The following is a 20899-nucleotide window of genomic DNA, read 5'->3' on the forward strand; positions in this document are numbered from 1 at the left end:
AACTTCATATGCACAACATGCCTTCATGTGCTATAAAGACAGCAAGTGTGTATTCTTTCTGTGTGTGCCCTTCACTGAAAAGCCAGAGAACTATAAAACATGGCAGTGAGTTTCTCAATCATCTTCAGAAGATCATACCCACCTAGAAAATGAACACAAAAGCCTGAACTGTGGGAACTGAAGTAGAACAATCATGCTTATGGAACACATTGGCCCTAATTTACTCTTCAGCTTTTGTCACCTAGAGTTTTCTGGATTGAGAGTAATATCAAGACTGGATTTAACTTTTAGAAATGCTGAAATGCACCTTTTTGCCTTTTGATTTACACTGCTGCTGTAAGCACTGGTCTTTCCTTAGAAAATTAAAAATGTCCATTATCTGGAAGTAATGCAGTTGTGCCGAAATACAGGATTGGTATTGGCAAACTGTAGCTGAAATTCTGTGGAAGACCAATGAAATTAATATGAAGTTTGATTCCTGAGTAGTATGCAAATCTGGATATGAATTCACTGTGAAGGTCTTGGCTACTAAGTAGGTTTAAAAGTAGTCAGGGAGGCTGATGTTTGTCAAGTAATTGTTGAATGTTATGCATTCAGTAAGCAGCTATTTTGTGGAGGAAGTTTTAAATTACATTTCATGATAACAAGTTGTTAAAGGTTTATGGAAACAGCATGGCTAATTTTATACACATTATTTGGAGAGCATCATCATGGAAGCAACGAACGAACATAATTTCCTTTTGCAAGGGAAGTGATTGCTCCAGCAGAGAGAAGAGGTTACAATTATAATGACAAGCAATTGAGATGATTTGAAAAGAATATATTCAAAGTTAAATATTTCTGAAGTTTCTGTATTTTATGTATGTGAACTGTGGAATTACTTCCTGAGCTTGCCTTTTATCCATAATTAGAAGCAGGTTACATTGCTTCTGGTTGATAAGCCACTAGTTATTACTATGGTGTTAAATTTGCCCTTGTACCGAATGACCCAAAGGGGAAAACCTGTCTGTTTGATTACAGTAATAATAGCTTTTAACAATTGGATTTACTTAGCTAGATGTTAATTGATCCACTTACAACCTTCTGCAAAAAGAGTTTGTGAATGTTACACAAGACTGCAGGGAGCTGCAGGCAAAAATTAGAAGACATCTGGTAAATTAAGGGTTATGAACTGCCAAGTTCTACTGAAGGAAAACTGCATTTCAAAAAAGATCTCAGTCAGTGCTCAACATTAAAAAGAATTATGCAAAGTTTAATTATGGATAGTGGTGCAAACCATCTCTTTATTGTGTAGTTTCAATTTTCACATGAGAAGGAAAATATAGGCAGTTTGAAAAAAATTAAGATCTGTTATAAATGAGAAGTTGGAGTTCATTCCTTATTTTCCATTGTTCTCTTGCTTTCCTTGGGGCTGAAGAGTGGAGAGATATCTGGAGGGTGTGCATGGTTATGAAATCAATAATTTGGAAATTTGAAGGAAAGAAGTTTCTGTGTCCAATAATCTTTCAAGAAAAACAAATGACTGATGCACTGAGTTTTGGCAACTGGGATATCCCCAACCTTGTGTAAGGTGATAAATAACATTTTAAGTAGACAGCTGTTTGCAGTTTCCCTAAAGCAGATCAGTATTTTTAACCCAAGATACATAGGTTTCTGACCCTTTTCCCTCCCCCACAACTTTTCTGTCTTATTTAAATGCAACTCCAACTCATTTTGACCGGTCCCACTCCAAATACAAGAAAACTTAATCACCATTAACTGCTGGTCTGTATACTGGTCAGGAGGGATATCCATTTAGCTATGGAAACATAACTAGATGGCTAATACACTCTTCCATGAGAGAAAAACAGCTTCTGCATGTATCTGGTTGACTGCTCAAGTATAATTCCCAGTCTTCTTTAGGCATGAGTATTATGTATTACCAAGAAAAAAAATTACAAGGGAACTTAAACAATTGCTTTACATATGTCTGTAATTCTAACTAGTATGAGCCACAGCTGTTGCAATAGTAACACAAGAATGTACATGGAGAGGGAGTATTTTTCACCTGTTTATCACGTGGGGATGCTTAAATCTTCATGGATAATATTTTCTGTGTACTTTCTGATGTAAAGTAAAACCCAAAACATTACAAAATTGAATTTAGATGTCCATTACAGCACATCTAGTGCTACACTCACAATACATATAGTACAGTTGAAATACCATAGTTGAGAAAGTTTATCATCCCTGCTCTACTACTTTATAGGTTACAATGACTGTTTCTGAATTTCCATTTCTTCATGTTAGATCAGGCTGCTAGCTTTTCTAAACAAGGTTAATAATAGCGCATATTTTAAAACTGTCTCTGGTTAGTAGAGAATGGTGGCATTTGTTCCCATTTACATGTCTAATATTTCTCTCAGTCTCAGCACTGGGTTTCCAAAGAAGGCAAAAGCAATGCTATGCACAGGAGTTGCAGCAGAGTAGGGAAAGGTATGTTCCCACTTTAGAACACCTCAGACTCTGCTATAGCAACTTCCCCACTGATTAAGTCCCTGAAAATGGCTAATAACAGTTGTTAGAGGAGATAGGTATAATACTGTGTCATGTGCTAAAGGTCTGATCCAAATAGGCACCCTGTGTCCTTGTGTCTTTTTGAACTTGATGTGAAGTGATAGCTCTAATTGTATATCCAGTGTGTTGATAGACTGAAAATATGACAATTTGGTTTGCAGATTGCTATTACTATAATTAGTGATTAAACCAGTGTTGGAAACTGCTAGGCCAATGCTTCGTTACGCACTCAGTCTGCATGAGAACATGAAGACTATGATGGGTTGTAAAAAATCTGCTAATGATATTGTACAAAGCAATGCTAGTCGAATCTTTCATGTGCTGTGTGTACAATTACATACAGTTTCTAGCAGTGATCTTACTACTAGTTTCTCCAGAATAAGACAAAAAAATTAATGGGCAGATATTGGCTAAAGGGTTTGGAAAAGAATTGCCCCTTGGCCGTGCTTCTTTCCAGACTATTGATGCATACTTTACTTATTTTGAGAAACCAGATTTTTTTTCTTGGTGGAATGCTTTCAGTGAAGTAGTGCTCCATTGGAGCTGATGGTAAAACTCTCACTGGCTTCAGTGAAATCAGGATTTAAGTGTAAGCCATATACTACAGCTCTCATTCACTTCCTTACAATTACAATTCAACATTTGAAAACAAGACTACCTGAAGGCCCCTTGCTAAGGCTATGGAAGGGTGATTTCCATTTTAAGTAAAAAATTAGCTTACAAGGTCTTAAATACCAGTATCTTGTTTTATACCAAACAGTCCTATTCTGGTATAGTCAAGAATTATGGTATGCACACATTTATAGTGTTTATTATCTTTAATTGGCATTTCTAAAAATAGTTTTATTTGCAGTTATTTCTTTAAAATGATTTGTTAAAAATATTTTATTCTAACTATACAGTTCTAGTGTAATCTTCATTTCTGTGTTTGCTCTTGTCACTGATGATGTTCATTACTGCATTTGGACATTTGCTGGTAAGTTTGTAAATTCTACTGTTCTTCACTTCTGTATCAGAAGTAGGCTCACTGCACCTTCTTAAAGACCTGCTTACACTTGACTCCACACACTCTTATTTCCTAGGAAGAGAAAATAATTAAAAAATACAGCTTTTACATAGGATACATGCATTATACATTCATGTGTGCTTAATTTGAATCCACAATTTTCCATCAAATTAGATTGGGTAGCTTGTACATGTTTTAGCCTATTTTTAATCCTTAAAGAAACCAGCTGGTTTAGATTTGTTTTCTGGTGAAAGGTGGAGTAAGAGAAGTTATTTTGGGATCTCAGATCTTAAAGGGCCAAATGTGTTCCTGGTGCATTATTCTCTATTTGCAGTGTGTGCAACTGCTTAGGTCTTTTAAATGGGCATTCTCTATGTTGGACACATAAATAAGTTATTTGGGGATGGAGCTGAATAACCAGTTCTGAATCTGTATGTTGATGACTGGTAGTTCAAACCTACAAAACCAGAAATCAGCTGAAAGCCCACTCTAGCAACAAAATGGTCATGGCTAGAAAAGGACAGGTAGTTGCATACAGATTTGATCTAGGTCTACAAATCATAGCACAGCAGTGAGTTTTGACTGAACTTGACCATACTGGATGCCTAATGCTGTCTACTGTTCCTTTGTGTTCCATAAGAGCTTTTCAAAAATCCCTACTTGCTAGTCACTGGATCATCATGAACTGTGCATAAGCAGGTTCAATGATGTTTACGTCTTGGGCACCAATTTGTGAGGCCAACTGTTGTTTACCTAATCTCACTGAAGATGCAGTTTAATTTTCTCCATTACTGAAACTATTTAAGTTAGACCTGACAAGTGCACACTTTATGTGTGGGGATATGTGGAGGTGTTGACTAGCTTTAGTGGAATAAGAAAAAGGGATAGAACTTCTTAAGGGACATAAAGACAAAGGTTATGTATAATCTAGCAGAAGGGATGTGCTTTCTATTTCAAGATAAGACTTTTAATAAAGCTGTCAGAATATTTTGGGGAAACAGGAGGCAGAGTTTCCTCGAAAGTTATGCACATTTTCTTATGGGGGACTTTGATAAAATGACATATTAAAAAAACCTTACACTGAGTCAATAACCTTATTGGTGTATGTTGCTATCCCTAGTAAGAGAAAGTGCTTCATGATGAATCGATGAAACAAGCAGACTGATACAGTGATTTTAGTTAGGACCTGTTTTGTTTACTTCTATATAGGTAACCTGGAAGAAGGAGTGTGCAATAAGGGCGAAGAGATCTGCTGACAGTGACAAAAACCTACAGAGCAGAAGCAATCAATACAATAGAAAAGGGCAATAAAACTCAAAAGGAAATGGAGAATGGTCAAATAAGTCACTCACATAAAATAGAATCTAAGAAGGAAAAAGAAATACAAAGTACAGACCATAGAATGAAATGGAGAAAATAGGAGGTGATAAACTACTAAAGGATGTGGTACTACTCTCTACAGAACTGTGGAAAGAATTAAATTAACACTTGGCTCATTGTGTAAAGTTCAATAGGATCATAAAGCTATCAAAGTATCAATTTTTTAGAGGTAACTGCCCATTGTAACAAAGGACTCTCAGGAGTACAGGACCTAGTAATCTCAGCTGGTCAAAAAAAGATGCTAAATGGGACTCTTTTACTGTATGTTTAATGGAGAGAGTTACATTAACAAGGATTCAGAGAAATAAAGTGGACATCTTTAGAAGTTCATGAAATATAAAAAGTGGTAAAATTGAAATATTGGGGACTGTGCTCTAAAATACCTGGTTACTTCCTTGGCATGAAATAATTTTGTACTGATTGTTGTGTACATGAGAGATAGATTGTGATAAATTGTACAAGTGCCAATGAGTGCATGGATGCCAGCATGAGCTGTCAGGTATGATACAGAACTCTTCTCAACCTTCTGAAAAAGCAGCCTCAGATCAGTCAGGTTACCTTGGGGTACCTAAAATGGTACTAGACACATATGTTTGAGCAACTGAATCTCAATTTATGGCTTCTAAAATCAAACTCTTGACACGGTCAAGTATAGGAAGTGGTCTGGCCTGGAGGTCCATCACTAGGTTGTATGGCTAGAGCATGAATCAGAGTAAGGATAGCAGAAATCAGGGCTAAAGAAATTCATGTTGGAGACAGGAAATGGGAAGAGATAATGACTCCAGAGCTGACAAGGGACAGAAACCAGGATGCCAATACAGAGAAATCCAACAGCAACTAGTGCTATCGCTTCATATGTGTGCAGATGAGAGCACGCGTATGTATGATTGAGTGCAGCAAGGTATAAGTTGAACTTCTAGGCCTGACATTGTATGGCTAATTGCAACCTGTTTGCCAGCTGAGAACCTGAAAGGGCTGATGCTTGGTGTCATGGCACCAACTGTTGTGAAGCTGGGGGGTAGTGCGGAAATACTTTAGTGTGTTTGTGTATAGACAGAAGGAATATATACACACAGGAAATTCTGGAGTCTCCTTTTTATTGCTTCCCTCTACTTTCAGTGAGCCCATGACCTCAGCTATAAAGTGATTACTTACACAGTAACTTTCTCCCTACCTGCATTATATCAAGTATGTAGTCCAGATGGTAAGATCTGTCATATACATTCCTTTCCCGAACTGGTTTCTAGGACTTCCAGTACTTCCTGAAAATTGTGCTTAGTAATAAGGGGTTTGGGGTACTTTTGCAAAGATTTCATAACTCTGCTACTGATTTGAATATTTAGAGAACATCCATTTAGACTGCTGAATGCTAATAGTACTGAACAGTGAACAGAAATGGAGGTTGGATTTTATTATCTCAGCAGGAAGACTGCCTTTTACCCACATTGATGAGACAGTGAGGATGCTATAAAGAGCTATGTGAGAAAAGAATAGGCATCTTCTTTCAGGTCCTGTTAACTTAGAAAGATAAAAATGATGATCTGAAAGAAAATGACATTTCAAAAACTTAATTGCTGTTTTAGTTCTCTAGGCTATAATGCAGTCTGGTCTGTAATTATTTTAAAAGAACAATGGTGTATTTTCACCTTATGGCTTATTGTTGGATGCATAATTTCACCAGCTCCCATACTGCATATTTCACAGACTGCATGAAGGACATTCTGTTAAATGTCTTCCTCAGTGTAAACATTTCAAACTGGTATGTCTGGACAGACAGTTAACACAGAAAGAGTACTGCTTTGAAATCAGGCAGCCTTTGTAAGGGACATAAAAGCATAATGGCTCCAAATGAAATTGTTGCTTTAGAAACAAGTCAAATGCTGCACCAATGCATAATTATGTCAAAGTAATAACATAGCACACAGCCTGCTGCATTACATCTAACCATTTTAATAGAGTGGCATTTAAAACCTGTTACATGATCTTACCAGGTGCATTTCATCTCCTTCAATCCACTGGGTCCAACCACGACCTTCTTTTTCTCCATTCTGTACACAAAGCAGCTTATCTCCATCCCAAGATACAGTGGTCTAACAAAGCAGACATGTTCAGTGTCACTGCAGTATTCTCTGATATTATAATTAGTCTCCTTAAAGCAAAACTTCTCTCTAATATAATAAATGATTAATGTATCTCATAAGAAGAATATTTGTAGAGTGTTGTAACACTTAGGATAATTAAAAAAGAAATGAGCTTAAATAGAAAGTTACTGCCCAACTGCCTGTCAAAACCTGGAAGGGTGAGATAAACCTGTTTAAATGCAAGAAAAAAAAATAATGAAAATCATTGTGTAAGAGTGCATTCCTCTACCTGTTGACAAATACAGCAGCAGAAGGGATGTGCAGCTTAACACTGTATTTGCAAAAGGAGCTGAAAACTTGAGATTCAATTTGTTTTTTCCACCATAAGAAGGATTCCCCAGCTGCTCTACCTGAAAAAAGTACCCACCTACTGGCACCTATGGACGAACAAGGCTTTTAAATCCTGAGCTGTTTTTTCCCCATGTCTTAACCTGCCTTCCGTCACTGAGCAGAGTGGTTTTGAAATATCAGCAAATTGGTAGTTTTGCCAGCATCCTGCTTTGTATAACTGTAGCTGGAGAACTACTTGAACCAGGACTGGCAGAATAAGAGTAGGAGGTGTTTGCAGGATGCAACATAGCACTTTTGTGAATATTGGTGCTGTCCTGAGTAGTTCAGTAGAACTTGATTCATAAAACTACTTAAAGTTAGAGGGTGCATCCTACAGCTTGTTACTCTGGTCAGTCTTTACTGACAATTTGCCTTTCATATCTTCCTAAGATAAAGAGAAGCAATACTCTGTAAAATATTTAAAGAGGGAAGGGGAAGAGCAGTGACAATTTGTGCTCTGTAAGGATAGTTTAACATCAATATTAGCACATGGCTTTTAAACCAGCTTGTTGGAAGTGAATCTGAGGACTAAATATGGCATTACTGTCGACCTTGTGAAAGTCTTCAGCCACTGCCTGTATGAGTAGTCAAATATGGAGAAAAGATGAATTCTGATCTATCATTAAAGGAAAACTTACTGCATCCATTCTGTGTAGTTTCTAAGAAAAGAAGTCAGCCTATATTTGTCATTCTGGGAACTAAAATCAGTTCAACATTCAAGAACTATGCAGCCCTATTTATTTAATTTGTGTATGTATGTCACAAACAACTAATTCTTAAATGATAACCATGATAGCCACTATCTTTAAATGAGTACAGCCAGCAGTCTCCATCCTTGGGAGAATGGATACTGTGGAATGAAGCACCTGTATATGCAACTTTGCTTAGTAACCACACTTATTTTTATCCATTGAGTATTAGCTCAGCATAGTTTAATCATTAGACTAGCTTAATAGTTAAATTTTGTGGGTTTATATGTGAATGCAAAGGCAATATACCATGATAAAATAAGATTTAACTTTATTCGTACTGCTAATGTTCAAAGTCAGTTGTGGAAGTTATTAGTCTTGATAATATTCACCAGCTTAGTACTTTGGGGGCAACTGAGAAATGTTTGCAGCAGCACAAGGAAATGTTAACTTTTTCAGCCTCCAAGGGTGACTGAAATTGTTTCATCTCAGAAAACAGCACATTTTTTTCTCTGGCTTTCTTGTTTTTCCAGTCAAGATTAGATACTGCTTTTGGCAATTTGGTGATAACCACAAAGTGTATAATACCACAGACCATTAACCAAGCTGTTTTATCAGCCAATATTCTCAGTTATCATCCTCTGCCTTCCTTTTCAGAAATATAAATACTGAAGGGATATGAGTAAACCATACACTTTCTGATTTTTGTATTTGCTGTGAAGGTTATAAAGGACAGAATATATTGCAGGAGAACATAATGTCCTCTTCTTTGTTAGCAGGAACAACCACTTTATGACAGTAAGATTAATCACTAGCATTTTTATCTTCTCTTTCTTTAGGTCAAACTGTAATGTCTCATATAATAAAAGACACAGCTAATACAGAAGATAGAAACTTCTCTTTTAACTTGAATTGAAATAAGTTCTTCCATTCCAAATATCTCTGTTGAGACACATGTTGAGTATTAGTTGAGGTTGGAGTTGATATGGCTGTTATATATGCACTGGCTGCTGCTAATAGCCCACTCTTTTCAAATAGCTAAGATACAGCAGTGCTTGCCTTAGAACATTTCCAAATATTTGAGTCAGAACATAATAATAATATTCCAAAAATACCACTGTAGGCCAAATGTTGGTAAATATGATCTCTGTTGTATATAAGAGCAAAGATTTATTTTTAAAGATTGGATCAGGATATTGCTGTTGTATAATTGGGAGTCAAGCACTTGAATAGACTAGTAAGGCAGTTCTGTATGAACCTTTAGTCGCTGTTGTTTTCTTCTCCCAGCACACACTTACTATCAAGATAAATGCTTTACTTGTTATGTAAAGCAACTCTTCTTAGAAAAGTAGACTTTTATAATTAACCTTGTTTGTCACCATTTTGATAATAGCATTACCTAAGGTTTGCCTGATTACAGAGACTGAGCTGCTGTTTCCTATCTGGAATGACTGAAAATCTTTGCCAGGGTTTGGTGAGCGCAGCATCCCTGGGCAGACTGTTCCTATTCTTCATCTTCCACCACAAGTAAGAGGAGAAGTAGACAAACTTTGAGACACTGGAAAGCTGCAGTTTCCTGATGGTAACAGAACCAACTAGATGAAAATGTAGTATTTCTCTAAAACTGAAGGCTTGTGCCTTTTTGAGCATCTCGTACTACTTGTAGGATAAATGGAAGACTTTACTTATTCCTTTCAACTAGGTAGCACATCATCTAGTTCATCATAAGCAAGCTTAAGTTTTGCATACTTACTACCTGATCATGCTTAAACCTAAGATTAATACTTCTTAGGTTAAATGCATATAATTCTGTAGGAAACTTCAATAGAAAACAGTGATTAATGCGATTAGTCGACAGTGTGATTAAAAATACTGAAGAAGCACAAGAAAAGTTAATAGAGCGAGATAAGAATGAGTCTTGCCTCAATTTAACTTTTCTCAAAAATTCTAGCCACCAATATTGCACATATTTCGGATTATATATTCTTTGTTCTTGAGGGGTAATAGAGAATGGAGCTCCTCCGGGAGGTGAATAAGCCTTTGAAGTCTGAGAACACAAAAAAAATTCAAATTTTCTTTAGTTTTATAATATGCTTTCTATAGTCTTACACTTTTTTTGTGTACTTAGATATTTTCCTTTTATTACTTGGCCATTCACATACTTTTGTTAGTGATTTAATCTTTTTGTGTTACGAAGATTTAAACACCTGTGCATAGCAACACCATCTTCCTGAAAATTAAAGCTAGAAGAAATGATAATTAGTCTCGTTACGGTTTTCAGTTATGAGACAAGGTAGATTTAATAAATATTTAGTAAAAACAAAGCAAATCTATTGACTATGTATTTGCATTTTCTCTAGTAGCAGTAACAGTAGTCAAGTCTTGCAGAATTACAATAGCTATTATTTCCAGCTTCTAGTGGTAAGTCATATTGACCCACAGCCAGAGATACTGACTTTTGTAATTTACTGCAATAGTTGTCAAACTATTTTATCAGAGAATTTTGCATTTCCCAATGAGGTCTAAGTGCAAAAACATTTGATACTGGCTCCGCAAAATGTTTCTCATTCCTATGTTGGCTATTCCTAATATGCTTTCTTGTGTCAAGTGCTCTGCAGTTGAAGATATGTAATGTATTTTACAGGTGAATGAAAGAAAATAACATTTTTTTTTTTAAAGTAGTCCATGAACATTTTTTGTTAATGCTACATAGATTTTTGACACAATGCATTTACAAATATGAATTGCAGCTACCACCTTTCATCAAAAATGTGTTATTGATTTCACATCTGTAGGAGAAACACAGCAGTACCAGTTCTATTTTTCTTTTACTTCCCTTCAGAGTGTTGTCTCTATATTATGGTGCAGCAAATGACTACAACGGTCTAAAACTGCACGACACACTCCGTGCGCCATCTCAATCCAGTAATTCTCTGCTTATGAGAATTACCAGTCATTTTACAACTGTAATTATGATTTAAGAAAGATTAAACAATGGAAAGTAATTCTTTAGGTCAGATGACACAGGAAAATCCAAGTTGAGCTGTGTCCTGTATTGTGTTTACAAATAACACTGGAGAAAATATCCTAGAACTTTTGGTCAAACATGGCAATATATCCAACAAGATATTTAATAGCTTCTCAAGATAAAGCATTTTCATCTGTATTAAGTATCAAAGTGATATAAAAACCTCTGGTAAGCAGTCTGCTGGGGAAATTTTCATCAAATGAAGTGCTGATGGAATAAACTAGCACTGATATCACAGACAAAATCTAATGTAACTGTGAAGGGGCATTCTATAATGTTGTAGTCACTACCTATAACCTTCTGTGTAGGAGGCATGCTGCACACTGCTAACAGGAGGGCTACAACCACATTCAGGGTTTGTCATCTCTCCATCCTGTAACTCCTTTTATCTCATAAAATCTGCATCTGGCAGGTTGGTGACAGACAAACTATTGAGAAAACAACAAACCCAACAGAAAAAATTAGTGGTGGGATTCCTGGACTTTATCTCAAGATACTGTTGCTCAACAAAGGCCATACATATTTAGCCATCCTGTAACTAGGTCAAATGATAAAGTCCATACCAACCTTTCGTTCTCTTACTAACTTCTGTTCAACCCTGCAGAAGCACTTATAAATCTAACCTCCCATTTCATCATTCCTGTTTTTAGCCATGCACCAACAGAACTCCCAAAGTTAACTCATAGGAAATAGTAGTACAATACAGTTCATTTCTCAGCTGCTTGTGGGGCTTGCAGATGTGATGTCTCATAATAGGTATCTATAGCTACAGGACTCTGAAATGTGTTTGTGCCATTACAAACTTGCTCAGATTGTTATTGAAGGACAAGCTGGTTATAATGTGGGCTTTCTGTACCTGATTGATAAGCTTACTGAAGTGCACTGTAGTCAAAAGATGAGACACTTCTAGAAGCAGTATTTTGCTTCTGTGATTGTCAGCATCTCCATTTCTAGCAAAGAGGCTTAGGATTGGATTGACAAATTTTAGATCAAAGGGTAAGCTGCTGTCAGATAGAATCAGATCTTAAATGTTCAAATTCCTTATTTTCAATCCTTGCTCATAAGAGCAGTGAAGGAAAGCAAGGACTAGAGACATGTTCCAGGGAGTAGGAAAGTAAATGTGCCAAAGCTCCTGGCTATGTAGGTGACAATATGTGGGAGGAGGAGTAGAATCAATATTTTGGACAATGCATAATGCTTTATTTCTTAGGAATGGTGGATTATTTTTTTTCTTACTGAAATAAAATTGTATACAAATTATACAAAAATGGGAAGACTTGTATATTTCCTATGCCAGAAAAAAAAAGTACAAAACAGCATATCAAATTCACTTTGTGCAAGGATCAGAATCGATTCTAAGACACTTATTCTTTAAATTAATGTATATAATTCATTTATCCTCTGTGTAAGTTTAGCAAGATGCAATTGTATGTAACGCTAATTGTTTGTCATTCAAAACTGGATTTGGTAAGTCTGGTTCTCGGGATTGCACTTTCTGCATTCATAACTCTCTGAGCTTTTTAGGATTCACAAAAAGCTCAAGTGCTAAGCCCATCCAAAACCACCTCCCCTACAAAGCTTCAGTATGCTAGCAGTGGTTTTGTGAATAACTAGCTCAAAGCTTCTGATCAGTCTCTGGTTTTGAACATAAATCCAGCACTGCAAAATTTGAAGTTAATGACCTCTTAAATTATATGGCAAAAGATTATAGAGATCTCATTTGATATGTGCTGAGCATATCACTTACAGGTAATAAACAGTAATGCCAGAAGAGTGTGTGAAACAGTGTGAAACAATGCCAAAAAAGGGAAACAGCTCCTTTTTACCGAGGCACAGACACTGAATGAACCAGAGTTAGAGAGCCTGAGACAGATACAAGAGTGGACCTCTGTTCTCTGGAGCCTCAGAGGGGTTGACTGGAGGACTGTTCTTCCTCACTTGTGGACAGCAGTTTGTAAAAGGTCAGAAGTATCAACAGAAAACTACATGAAGACTACCTCCTTTGAATTAAACTCCCGCAAAAGTCAGAGATTATTCCAATGAGGATCCGGGGAATTTACAGTACTGCAGAGAGAGAGGCCACTAGATTTGAGGAAAAACTAGTATAGACACACAGGCAATGACACAAAAACACCTCCCAGCAGCAGTTATTCTAGAACAATGCTTGTTCCAACAAAGTATATGAGAAAATACTTACAAGCCAAAAAGAAAAGGACAGCATTTGAAGAGGTAAAGAAGCAAAATAGTTGAATCAGAGGGATCAAGTAAAGACATATTGCTGATCTTGCATCTTACTAAACAGGCACAATTTATTTTGAGTCTTCTCACCCTGTGGGGGATCCTTACTGAAATCCCAAGTATTGGAATGTTGTTTGTTGGTTGTTGTTTTTCTGGCAGCAAAGTCTTCACTCCAATACCTACTCTAAACTAGATTAACAGCTGTGAATTCCATTTGTGGAAGAGAGGAACGCAGCCTAAATAGTTAAATAAGCTTCATGAGCCACGTGATTTTATAACAGGGCTTTACTCTGACCTTGCAGCAGTATAAATCAAATTATGTCCAGAACAACTAAACTTCATTGTATTTTTCCTGAATACAAACTAGAGAGGAATCAGTTTCACATTCGGCATGTTTGTTATTTAAAACAGAGCCATGACCAGTTTTAAACAGCTTACCTCCTTTCACCAGGATATGGCACACGTAACTAGCACTGGTTTGTGTGACAGAAAGATTGGTCAGGTGCCTATGAACAATATTTATGTGTCTGTCTTAAATGTTAAATGACTGTATTTTTTCAGGGACATACTTCATATGGTAAGATGTATGATAGAGCTCATGAGTGAATTCTACAAATCCCAAATCCCCCTCACTCTACCCCACCCCAGCAAGTCTTAACTATGACTAAAAGTTTATTAGTTCCAATAATAGAACCCTAAACACCCATTTGATAACTTATCCATGGTTATATTCGCTTGTATTCTGTTTTGGTTAACTAAACAGTTAATATGTGCAATTTCCCACCTTCAGTTTCAAATTCTTGCTGTTTTATCTGTTCACCTGTCCCCAGTCATTGTCATTTCCTTTCCTGCTTCAATGTAAGCAGAAAATTACTATGCCAAAGAGCACAAGGCTCGGAATTACTGAAGCAGCCTTCACTTGCTTAGCCAAATATTCAGTTCTAATGGAACTAACACTGTGTTCAGTTATCCAAGAAATTCTGCTGTTCCATATTTAAAACATAGTATCTTCCTTGATTTTTTAAACCCCTTACTTGCCCTTAGTCTCTGTCAAAAGATAGATTCATTCTGGATAGTGTGAGCTAAAGCAATTTAGGCTCATTCAAATGCTTGAACAGCCGGGAAAAATTATAAAGCAAAAAATTTCTCTGACTTTAGCAGCAAAATGATTAGAAAAGTAAAAACGTCAGGGAAGTAATTTTTGCATCTGAGCTATCCCATTCTCAATCTGCTTTGATTCATTGGGTGCAAAGACTTGGAACATGAAACTTCAGCCTTTGTTTCAACCTTTAAGTTTTTCTAGTTAATTTTTCTATAAACTTTTGACTGATATACTAAGCAAATACACTGTGAAGGTACATAAGGCCAACTTTTCTGCTTAGTGTCAGATCCTGCCCCGTTCTTATGTTTACTGGCACATATTTCACATTGCAAATATTTCCTCCACTTCACTGTTCATTACTGATGGTGAAAAACGGAGGCAAAATTATCTGGTGATGAATGAGACATACTTTCGCAGATGGTTTTCAATTAATTGTTGTTTCAGTAACGTCCTGCCTCTTTTATGCACAGTAAATTTTTTCCACAGTAAAGTTTATGTGCATGAAACAAGGTTTTATACTTAGTGCAATACCTGAGATGCTCACTAAATTAATCCCAACTAGACATTATAAAATTTATCTTTAAAATTGAGGAAATTTTATGATGAGACCGGAGCTTCAGTGAGAATGAAGATAGCAGGATCAAATACTCAGTTTAGAAAATACCAAAGCCATAGTTATCCATTTAACTTTAAATTTCTGTCTTTGTACACTATACATCTGATATATGTTACCAATTAAAACCATGAACAAACTCTTCAAATAGTAGAAACTTTATCATATGGTCCGATTCAAACTTCACATCATACGAGAAATAATGTAATACAATATTAACATTCTAAACTTCTTTCTACACCATCTAATGTGCACCTTGTAACATTTGCAAAGAATAAAAGATGCTCCTGAATACGTAAACTTTCATTTTACCTTTGTAGTTCAAACCGCTGAGTTTTTAACAACCCTAAATATTAAGCATGATTAAACTTGCAGAAACACATCTTCAACGAAACTGCCAAACAAATAGAGAAACTCTTATTTTACTTTTGTCTAGGAGATAAAATCTCTGGGGAAAAGCTCCAGGAGAAGCAGGATAGCATTATGCAGCTAAGTGAATGCAGATGTCTTGTCTGCATTACTTGAGAGACCAGGCTGTGTGGCAGCTTGCTCCATACACGGTTTCAGTAATGCTTAGAATGCACTGAGTATCAGCTGTCTTCTTGGAAGTACCTTGCACTGTCATTAGTGATCTCTCCTGTGTCCACACATCTGTGTGATTTGCTATCCTAATCTTTGGTTTTACAGAACACAGAAATTGTATCTTTAACTAAGCCAGCAAGGCTTTTAAGTTTCTCGAGATTCCAAAGTAGCAAATTTTCACTTCACAACAGAAACAAAATCTTAAAGGAACTGATGTCATCAACTGCTACCTATATAGCTTAAGAAAACAGAATCACCTAAAAACATGTTGCATACAAGAAAGCAACGGATAAAGGTCAAAAAAAGGATAAACAAACTGCCAAGGTTTATCCAACTCAATTAACTCACTGTTCCAGAAAGTTCAGACAGGCTTCCAGGCATGACCAACTATAAAAATGAAAAAATCCTAACTGAAATGAAGGAGGGGGCCTATACTATCACAGGAGTATAAACTTCTACTGTCTTCTAAAATAAGTATCAGCAAAACTTTTTAGCCTTTACACATCACAGATAGTATCGATTTGGAATTATTGTAGTTACACTCTACCCGGTAGGCTGACTCAAAGACGTGTTTTACAACTGGAAGTTGAATACAATTTCAGTGAATTATACACAAGACCTAACCTGTTCGCTGTGCTAATATTATTTTTACTGATATAATAACTCTTAGTTAGATGACACATTCTTCATTAAAAGAAAAAATTATCTATACCTATTGGATGAATTACTTCTAAGGTTATTTTTGCTAGTCTCCTGATGATTGCTCTGCTATACAGATTAATGTTTAATGTGTAATTTATCTTATCCGTGTTACTTTGTACTTCTTATACATCGAGCTGTTTGGATAAAACTTGCCCAGTGGTCTGCTCAGTCCACAATATACATAACAATACTTGATTCACAATCTCTCCCATTACACAGGTTGACTATTAATGATTAAGCCATTTATGGCATGCGGTTTCACAAGCTATAGATGAGAAAAGGAAACACCAAGAATGATACTCAACCTTTGCTTTTATGGTCGTTTTCTTCATACCACCACTAAGGGAGTGGCCTAGTATCTCATAGCTCCTCCATGACCCTTCTCTCACAAGACTCTTTTGGGACCATTGGAGTTACTTTGTTCCTTAACAACTGCAAGTTTTGCCTAACATTATGATTATCAGATTTGGGCTGAAGTGGTTTCAGAAAGACAGCTTCTTGTACTGTTTTGCCTTTGAGAAAACCATAAAAAAGAAATCTTGAATAAAAAAATTGAACTATAAAGTATGATACATTGCTAGGGAACCAGTGATCAGTGACCTTAGCTGTACAGCTGCAGTTGGTATCCGTTGTTGGAGGCTACAAAGGGACATAGAGGATTTCTGAAAGTTTTTGTGGAGTTACATGCCTAAGTCATTCTTAACAAAACAGTCAGGGTTAGTGACTACCCCTTGGGTTTTTTTGGTAAAGGCAAGAAGATGCTGGTACCTTCTGTTTCCAAGGCTAGGTAAGCATTTTGCACTAAACAGCCAATAGATAAAAGGTTTAAGCAACCCTTGTAAGTAGGTTGAACTAGGTTCTGCTCCAAATCAAACGGCTGTTGTAATGACTAGAATAATCTTTCTCTAATTCCTTCTTTCTGGTTCAAAATTTTGAATTCTTCCCCATCAGTCAATTTAGCAAAATAGGGTAAAGAATTTTGGCCTGTTACAAATAATGAAACATTTACAGTATTTGTCAGGAAATTAAGAGTTGTGTGTTAAATGTATTTAGCATTTCAAAAGCAGGACTAGGCAAGGGCCACATTTCCATGTCTTCTGAATCTGATTTTTCAGCACAGTGGTTATCTGATGCATTTTCTAAGAACTCATTGCAGGTACATGCTAGACAGCCTCAGAGCACATATACTTCTTTCTGCCATGTAAAGGATGTTTTAGTCCTCCTTTAGATGGAGTTTAATGGTCATTTAAGTACAGATAATGCTTAGATGGAGACAGTTCTGTACACACACAAACCAGTACTTCACTGACTCAGACACGGAGGACTTCAGACGTTTCTAGCGCTTGACCATATGTTTTGAACATTGCTATCTTTGATAGTAATGTAGCCACCTAAGTCTTTGGGCTCATGACTGTTCAGTGGATCTGGACCTCATTAACCTGATTAAGAGCCTTCCAGCAGTCAAATATGCATTATGATATTGGGGCACTTTCCTATACATAAATTACACATTGCCTCTCCCTTCTGTGAATTTTATATTCTGCACTCTATCATGCTTCAACCCTCTGTAACAAGGAGTACAGAAGGATTAGTTGAGGCACTTGCTAGCTAGCCATTCTTTTTTTCTGATCTTCATGATCTTTCCCTTTCCTGCCATCACCAGAGCAAAAGCAAATTTGCATATCCCAGTGTTACAGAATAGTATCAGTTTTAAATGGCACTATCTTTCTAAGAATGGAAACCTATTAATTCTCTTTTATGTGATTTCTCCTCTATAGTCTCTCCTGAGATAATTTGCTTCTGCTTATCAACTTCTTCCCTGTAGGATATTGCAGATGTCATACTTTCAAACTACCAGGAAAGAACTTGGTATTCTCAAGTTTTTCCCCAGTTAATTGGTATTCATCAGTCCTAAGTTAGAAAATATTGTCTCTCTGGCAAGCAAAAAGAGCTCGTAACGCATAGTTCTCAGTGTTTGCTTATTGATTGCAATAAGATTTGTTCCAGTAGGCTAATTAACACGTCTGCTCTACTACATACACCCAGGAAGGAAGGAGCACAGGAACAGGAGCAAGAACAAGAAAGAAAAGCTGCCATTTCTAAGCACTTGGCCATTCTTACACATGGGGAATAGTGCCTGACCCTGCAATCAGTGGGTTTCCTTTACTGTAAAACATTACTCAGTGAAGCGAGTCTGAAAGTCTGAACCTAAATGTCTTTTTGACTAACAAATATCCCAGTAAAATTGAGTAACGTTTCATTGACGTTACTATTAATTCATTGATAAAATTCTTTTGTGCTCCTGTTTAAAATTAGCATTCCTTTAATGTAAAGGCACGCTAAAAACTGTGTGCACATCTCGGAAAACTGAGTACAGAAATAATTTTAGGAATAGCCACATAAAATGGCTAACAGATGTGGTCCGTGAAAGGCCTCAGATTACTAATATTTTTTTTGTCCATTGTTACAGTTCTAATTCTTACCATGCATTTGCGATCATCCACCCCAGCTAAATCCTCCTCAAACTCCTTTCCAACATCAAATTCCATGATGTAGTTTCTAAAAGTGCTTAGCGTTTTAATGATCATATGATCCCCATTCTGAAGGATTTCTTTGTCAGGTTTTAGCAAGTTTGCTATTTTTCTTACAGCAACATTTACATCTGAAAAAAAAAAAGAATTATTTTAAACCAGAAAAGTCTACCACAGAACAGAGCTTGTAGATCTTGGGAGAACTAAAACAAACAAAGACAAATAAACGTCCAGATCTTTCAGGCCAGCTTTCTCATCAGGAAAAAGTCCGTAACTTAATTCTTTTAACTTAAATAAGTTAATGTTTTGATTTTCTGATTATGTGAAACCCTAAAAAAACCCATTTGTATTTGACAGTTAATAAGGCCTTCAATATTTCTATAGAAATACTAGCACTTTACATCAAATGCAAACACACAAAATTACATTAACTACATTATTGTCTCTTTATTATACATAAAAATTTTACTCTTTTTTTAAAGTTTGAAATCTGCCACTTAACCTCTTCAAGCTATGTAGTTTAATCTCTGTTAATGTAATCTTCAAGATGGTATAAAGTAGAGGCTGCTTAAGACAAAGCAATTTTGCATAAGGCAATTCTTAAAGTGCATTCCTGAAAAAAATATTTCTCACAAAAATGATTTGTGACTGTACAAGAAAAAACAGATTCATGTAGAGACTAAGACAGGTTGCATTTATTGATTATTTATTAAAGAAACACAAAGAGAACCTTACCCAGTGCTTTCAGATACTCTTCAAAATTGTCATTGCTGACCATTTTCCAGTAACCACTGAAATCTGCAGGCATCCCTACTTCAGGTAATTGTCAAAATCAAAGTCTCAGAACAATGTGTTGATTCTGTACCACGCAGCTCACTGCCTTGCTTTATGGCAAGTTTGAACTCCTGTTTCTTTTATCTCTTTTTCAGACCATGTAGCTATGCAAGACCTTCTAATCCGATTATTGTTGAAGTGTTGCCTTTAAATCCTTGCACAAGGCTGAACCTCAGAGATTTCTAATGACAGCAGGATAACTTGATTTAAACAGAATGAAACATTCACCTTCCATCTAACTTCTGTAAGGGTACTGATAATCTAGAGATCCATTTTAACCATATTACTTTTCATTTTTCATGCCACTCAGAAAAAAACCTTTTAAATAGCTTTAGTTTAGGATATTGGCCAAAGCTATACAAGTGCTTATCTTATGTGTTTTTCTGAGGTGAATCCTTCTTCCTTGAATATGTTCTAGCTACTTTATGCCTTCTTTTCAGAAAATGATTATACAGACTCTTCCAGTGAAAGCAATTTCTGTCTGGCATTACTTTAACTTGTTCCACAAGCTCCTTAATTCTAAAGAACTACCAGTGGAAGCTGTTTGGCCAACTGAGGGCTCAAAAACGGCCAGTTAGGTGGAAACTTGTATTAAGAAGCAATGGTTAATTCTGTATATTGATAAATGCTACCTCACTACTGACTGCATGCTTTCAGTTAATTTAAGGAACGCTGAAATACAGAAGTAGCCCTTCATAGAGATCCCATATTTTTTGAAGGTGTCTTCTGTCAAAAATGAGATAGACTGAATTAGCAGAATAGGCAACCAACATACAAAAGAATGGATTTCTCTGGCTAACATTAGGGCTTAAATACTGACACACTGTCTTAGCTATTTTCATTTATTTTCCACTGTGTATTTTCAAATGGTACAGCTGAAGTTCCTCCTGGATATGTTATCTCCTCCAGGGCTTTGGCATGCACTTACTTTTAGACAAGACCCTGGACCAGAGAAGCAAAGAAACCTACTTTAAATCTGGGGATGAGGACTATCTGTCATTTGTGAATCTGGAGGCTTAAAAGTGATGTGAATGGTGCATGCATTTTTAAGTGCTTCCACGAAATAAAGATTTATTTCCATCTCTTGTCCAAACTGCCAAAACACAAAAAGTTATTCAGGGTTCTAAAAAGTCAACATTTAGCAGTAATACATATTTAAATATATAT

At 36.3% G+C, this 20899-nt stretch overlaps 1 protein-coding gene across 3 annotated transcripts; it reads right to left on the bottom strand.

Moving 5' to 3' along the window:
• Positions 1-471: 471 nt before the first annotated feature.
• Positions 472-20884, bottom strand: RBP1 (retinol binding protein 1). Of its 3 annotated transcripts, none has more exons than XM_009928459.2 (4): positions 19634-20836; positions 18851-19029; positions 6931-7032; positions 472-3634 (listed from the first exon to the last, which is right to left on the bottom strand). In XM_009928459.2, the coding sequence occupies exons 1-4, from the start codon at positions 19704-19706 to the stop codon at positions 3581-3583; spliced, it is 408 nt and encodes a 135-aa protein (XP_009926761.1). In that variant the 5' UTR covers positions 19707-20836; the 3' UTR covers positions 472-3580. The 3 variants fall into 3 exon arrangements, with proteins under 3 accessions (XP_009926761.1, XP_069648179.1, XP_069648178.1); XM_069792078.1 differs by lacking the exon at positions 472-3634 and adding an exon at positions 5883-6460 and having other exon boundaries at positions 19634-20884; XM_069792077.1 differs by lacking the exons at positions 472-3634; positions 6931-7032 and adding an exon at positions 8135-10149 and having other exon boundaries at positions 19634-20782.
• Between the last annotated feature and the right edge of the window lie 15 nt (positions 20885-20899).

This window comes from Haliaeetus albicilla, chromosome 9, assembly GCF_947461875.1.
Source record: "Haliaeetus albicilla chromosome 9, bHalAlb1.1, whole genome shotgun sequence".
Lineage (NCBI taxonomy): Eukaryota > Metazoa > Chordata > Aves > Accipitriformes > Accipitridae > Haliaeetus > Haliaeetus albicilla.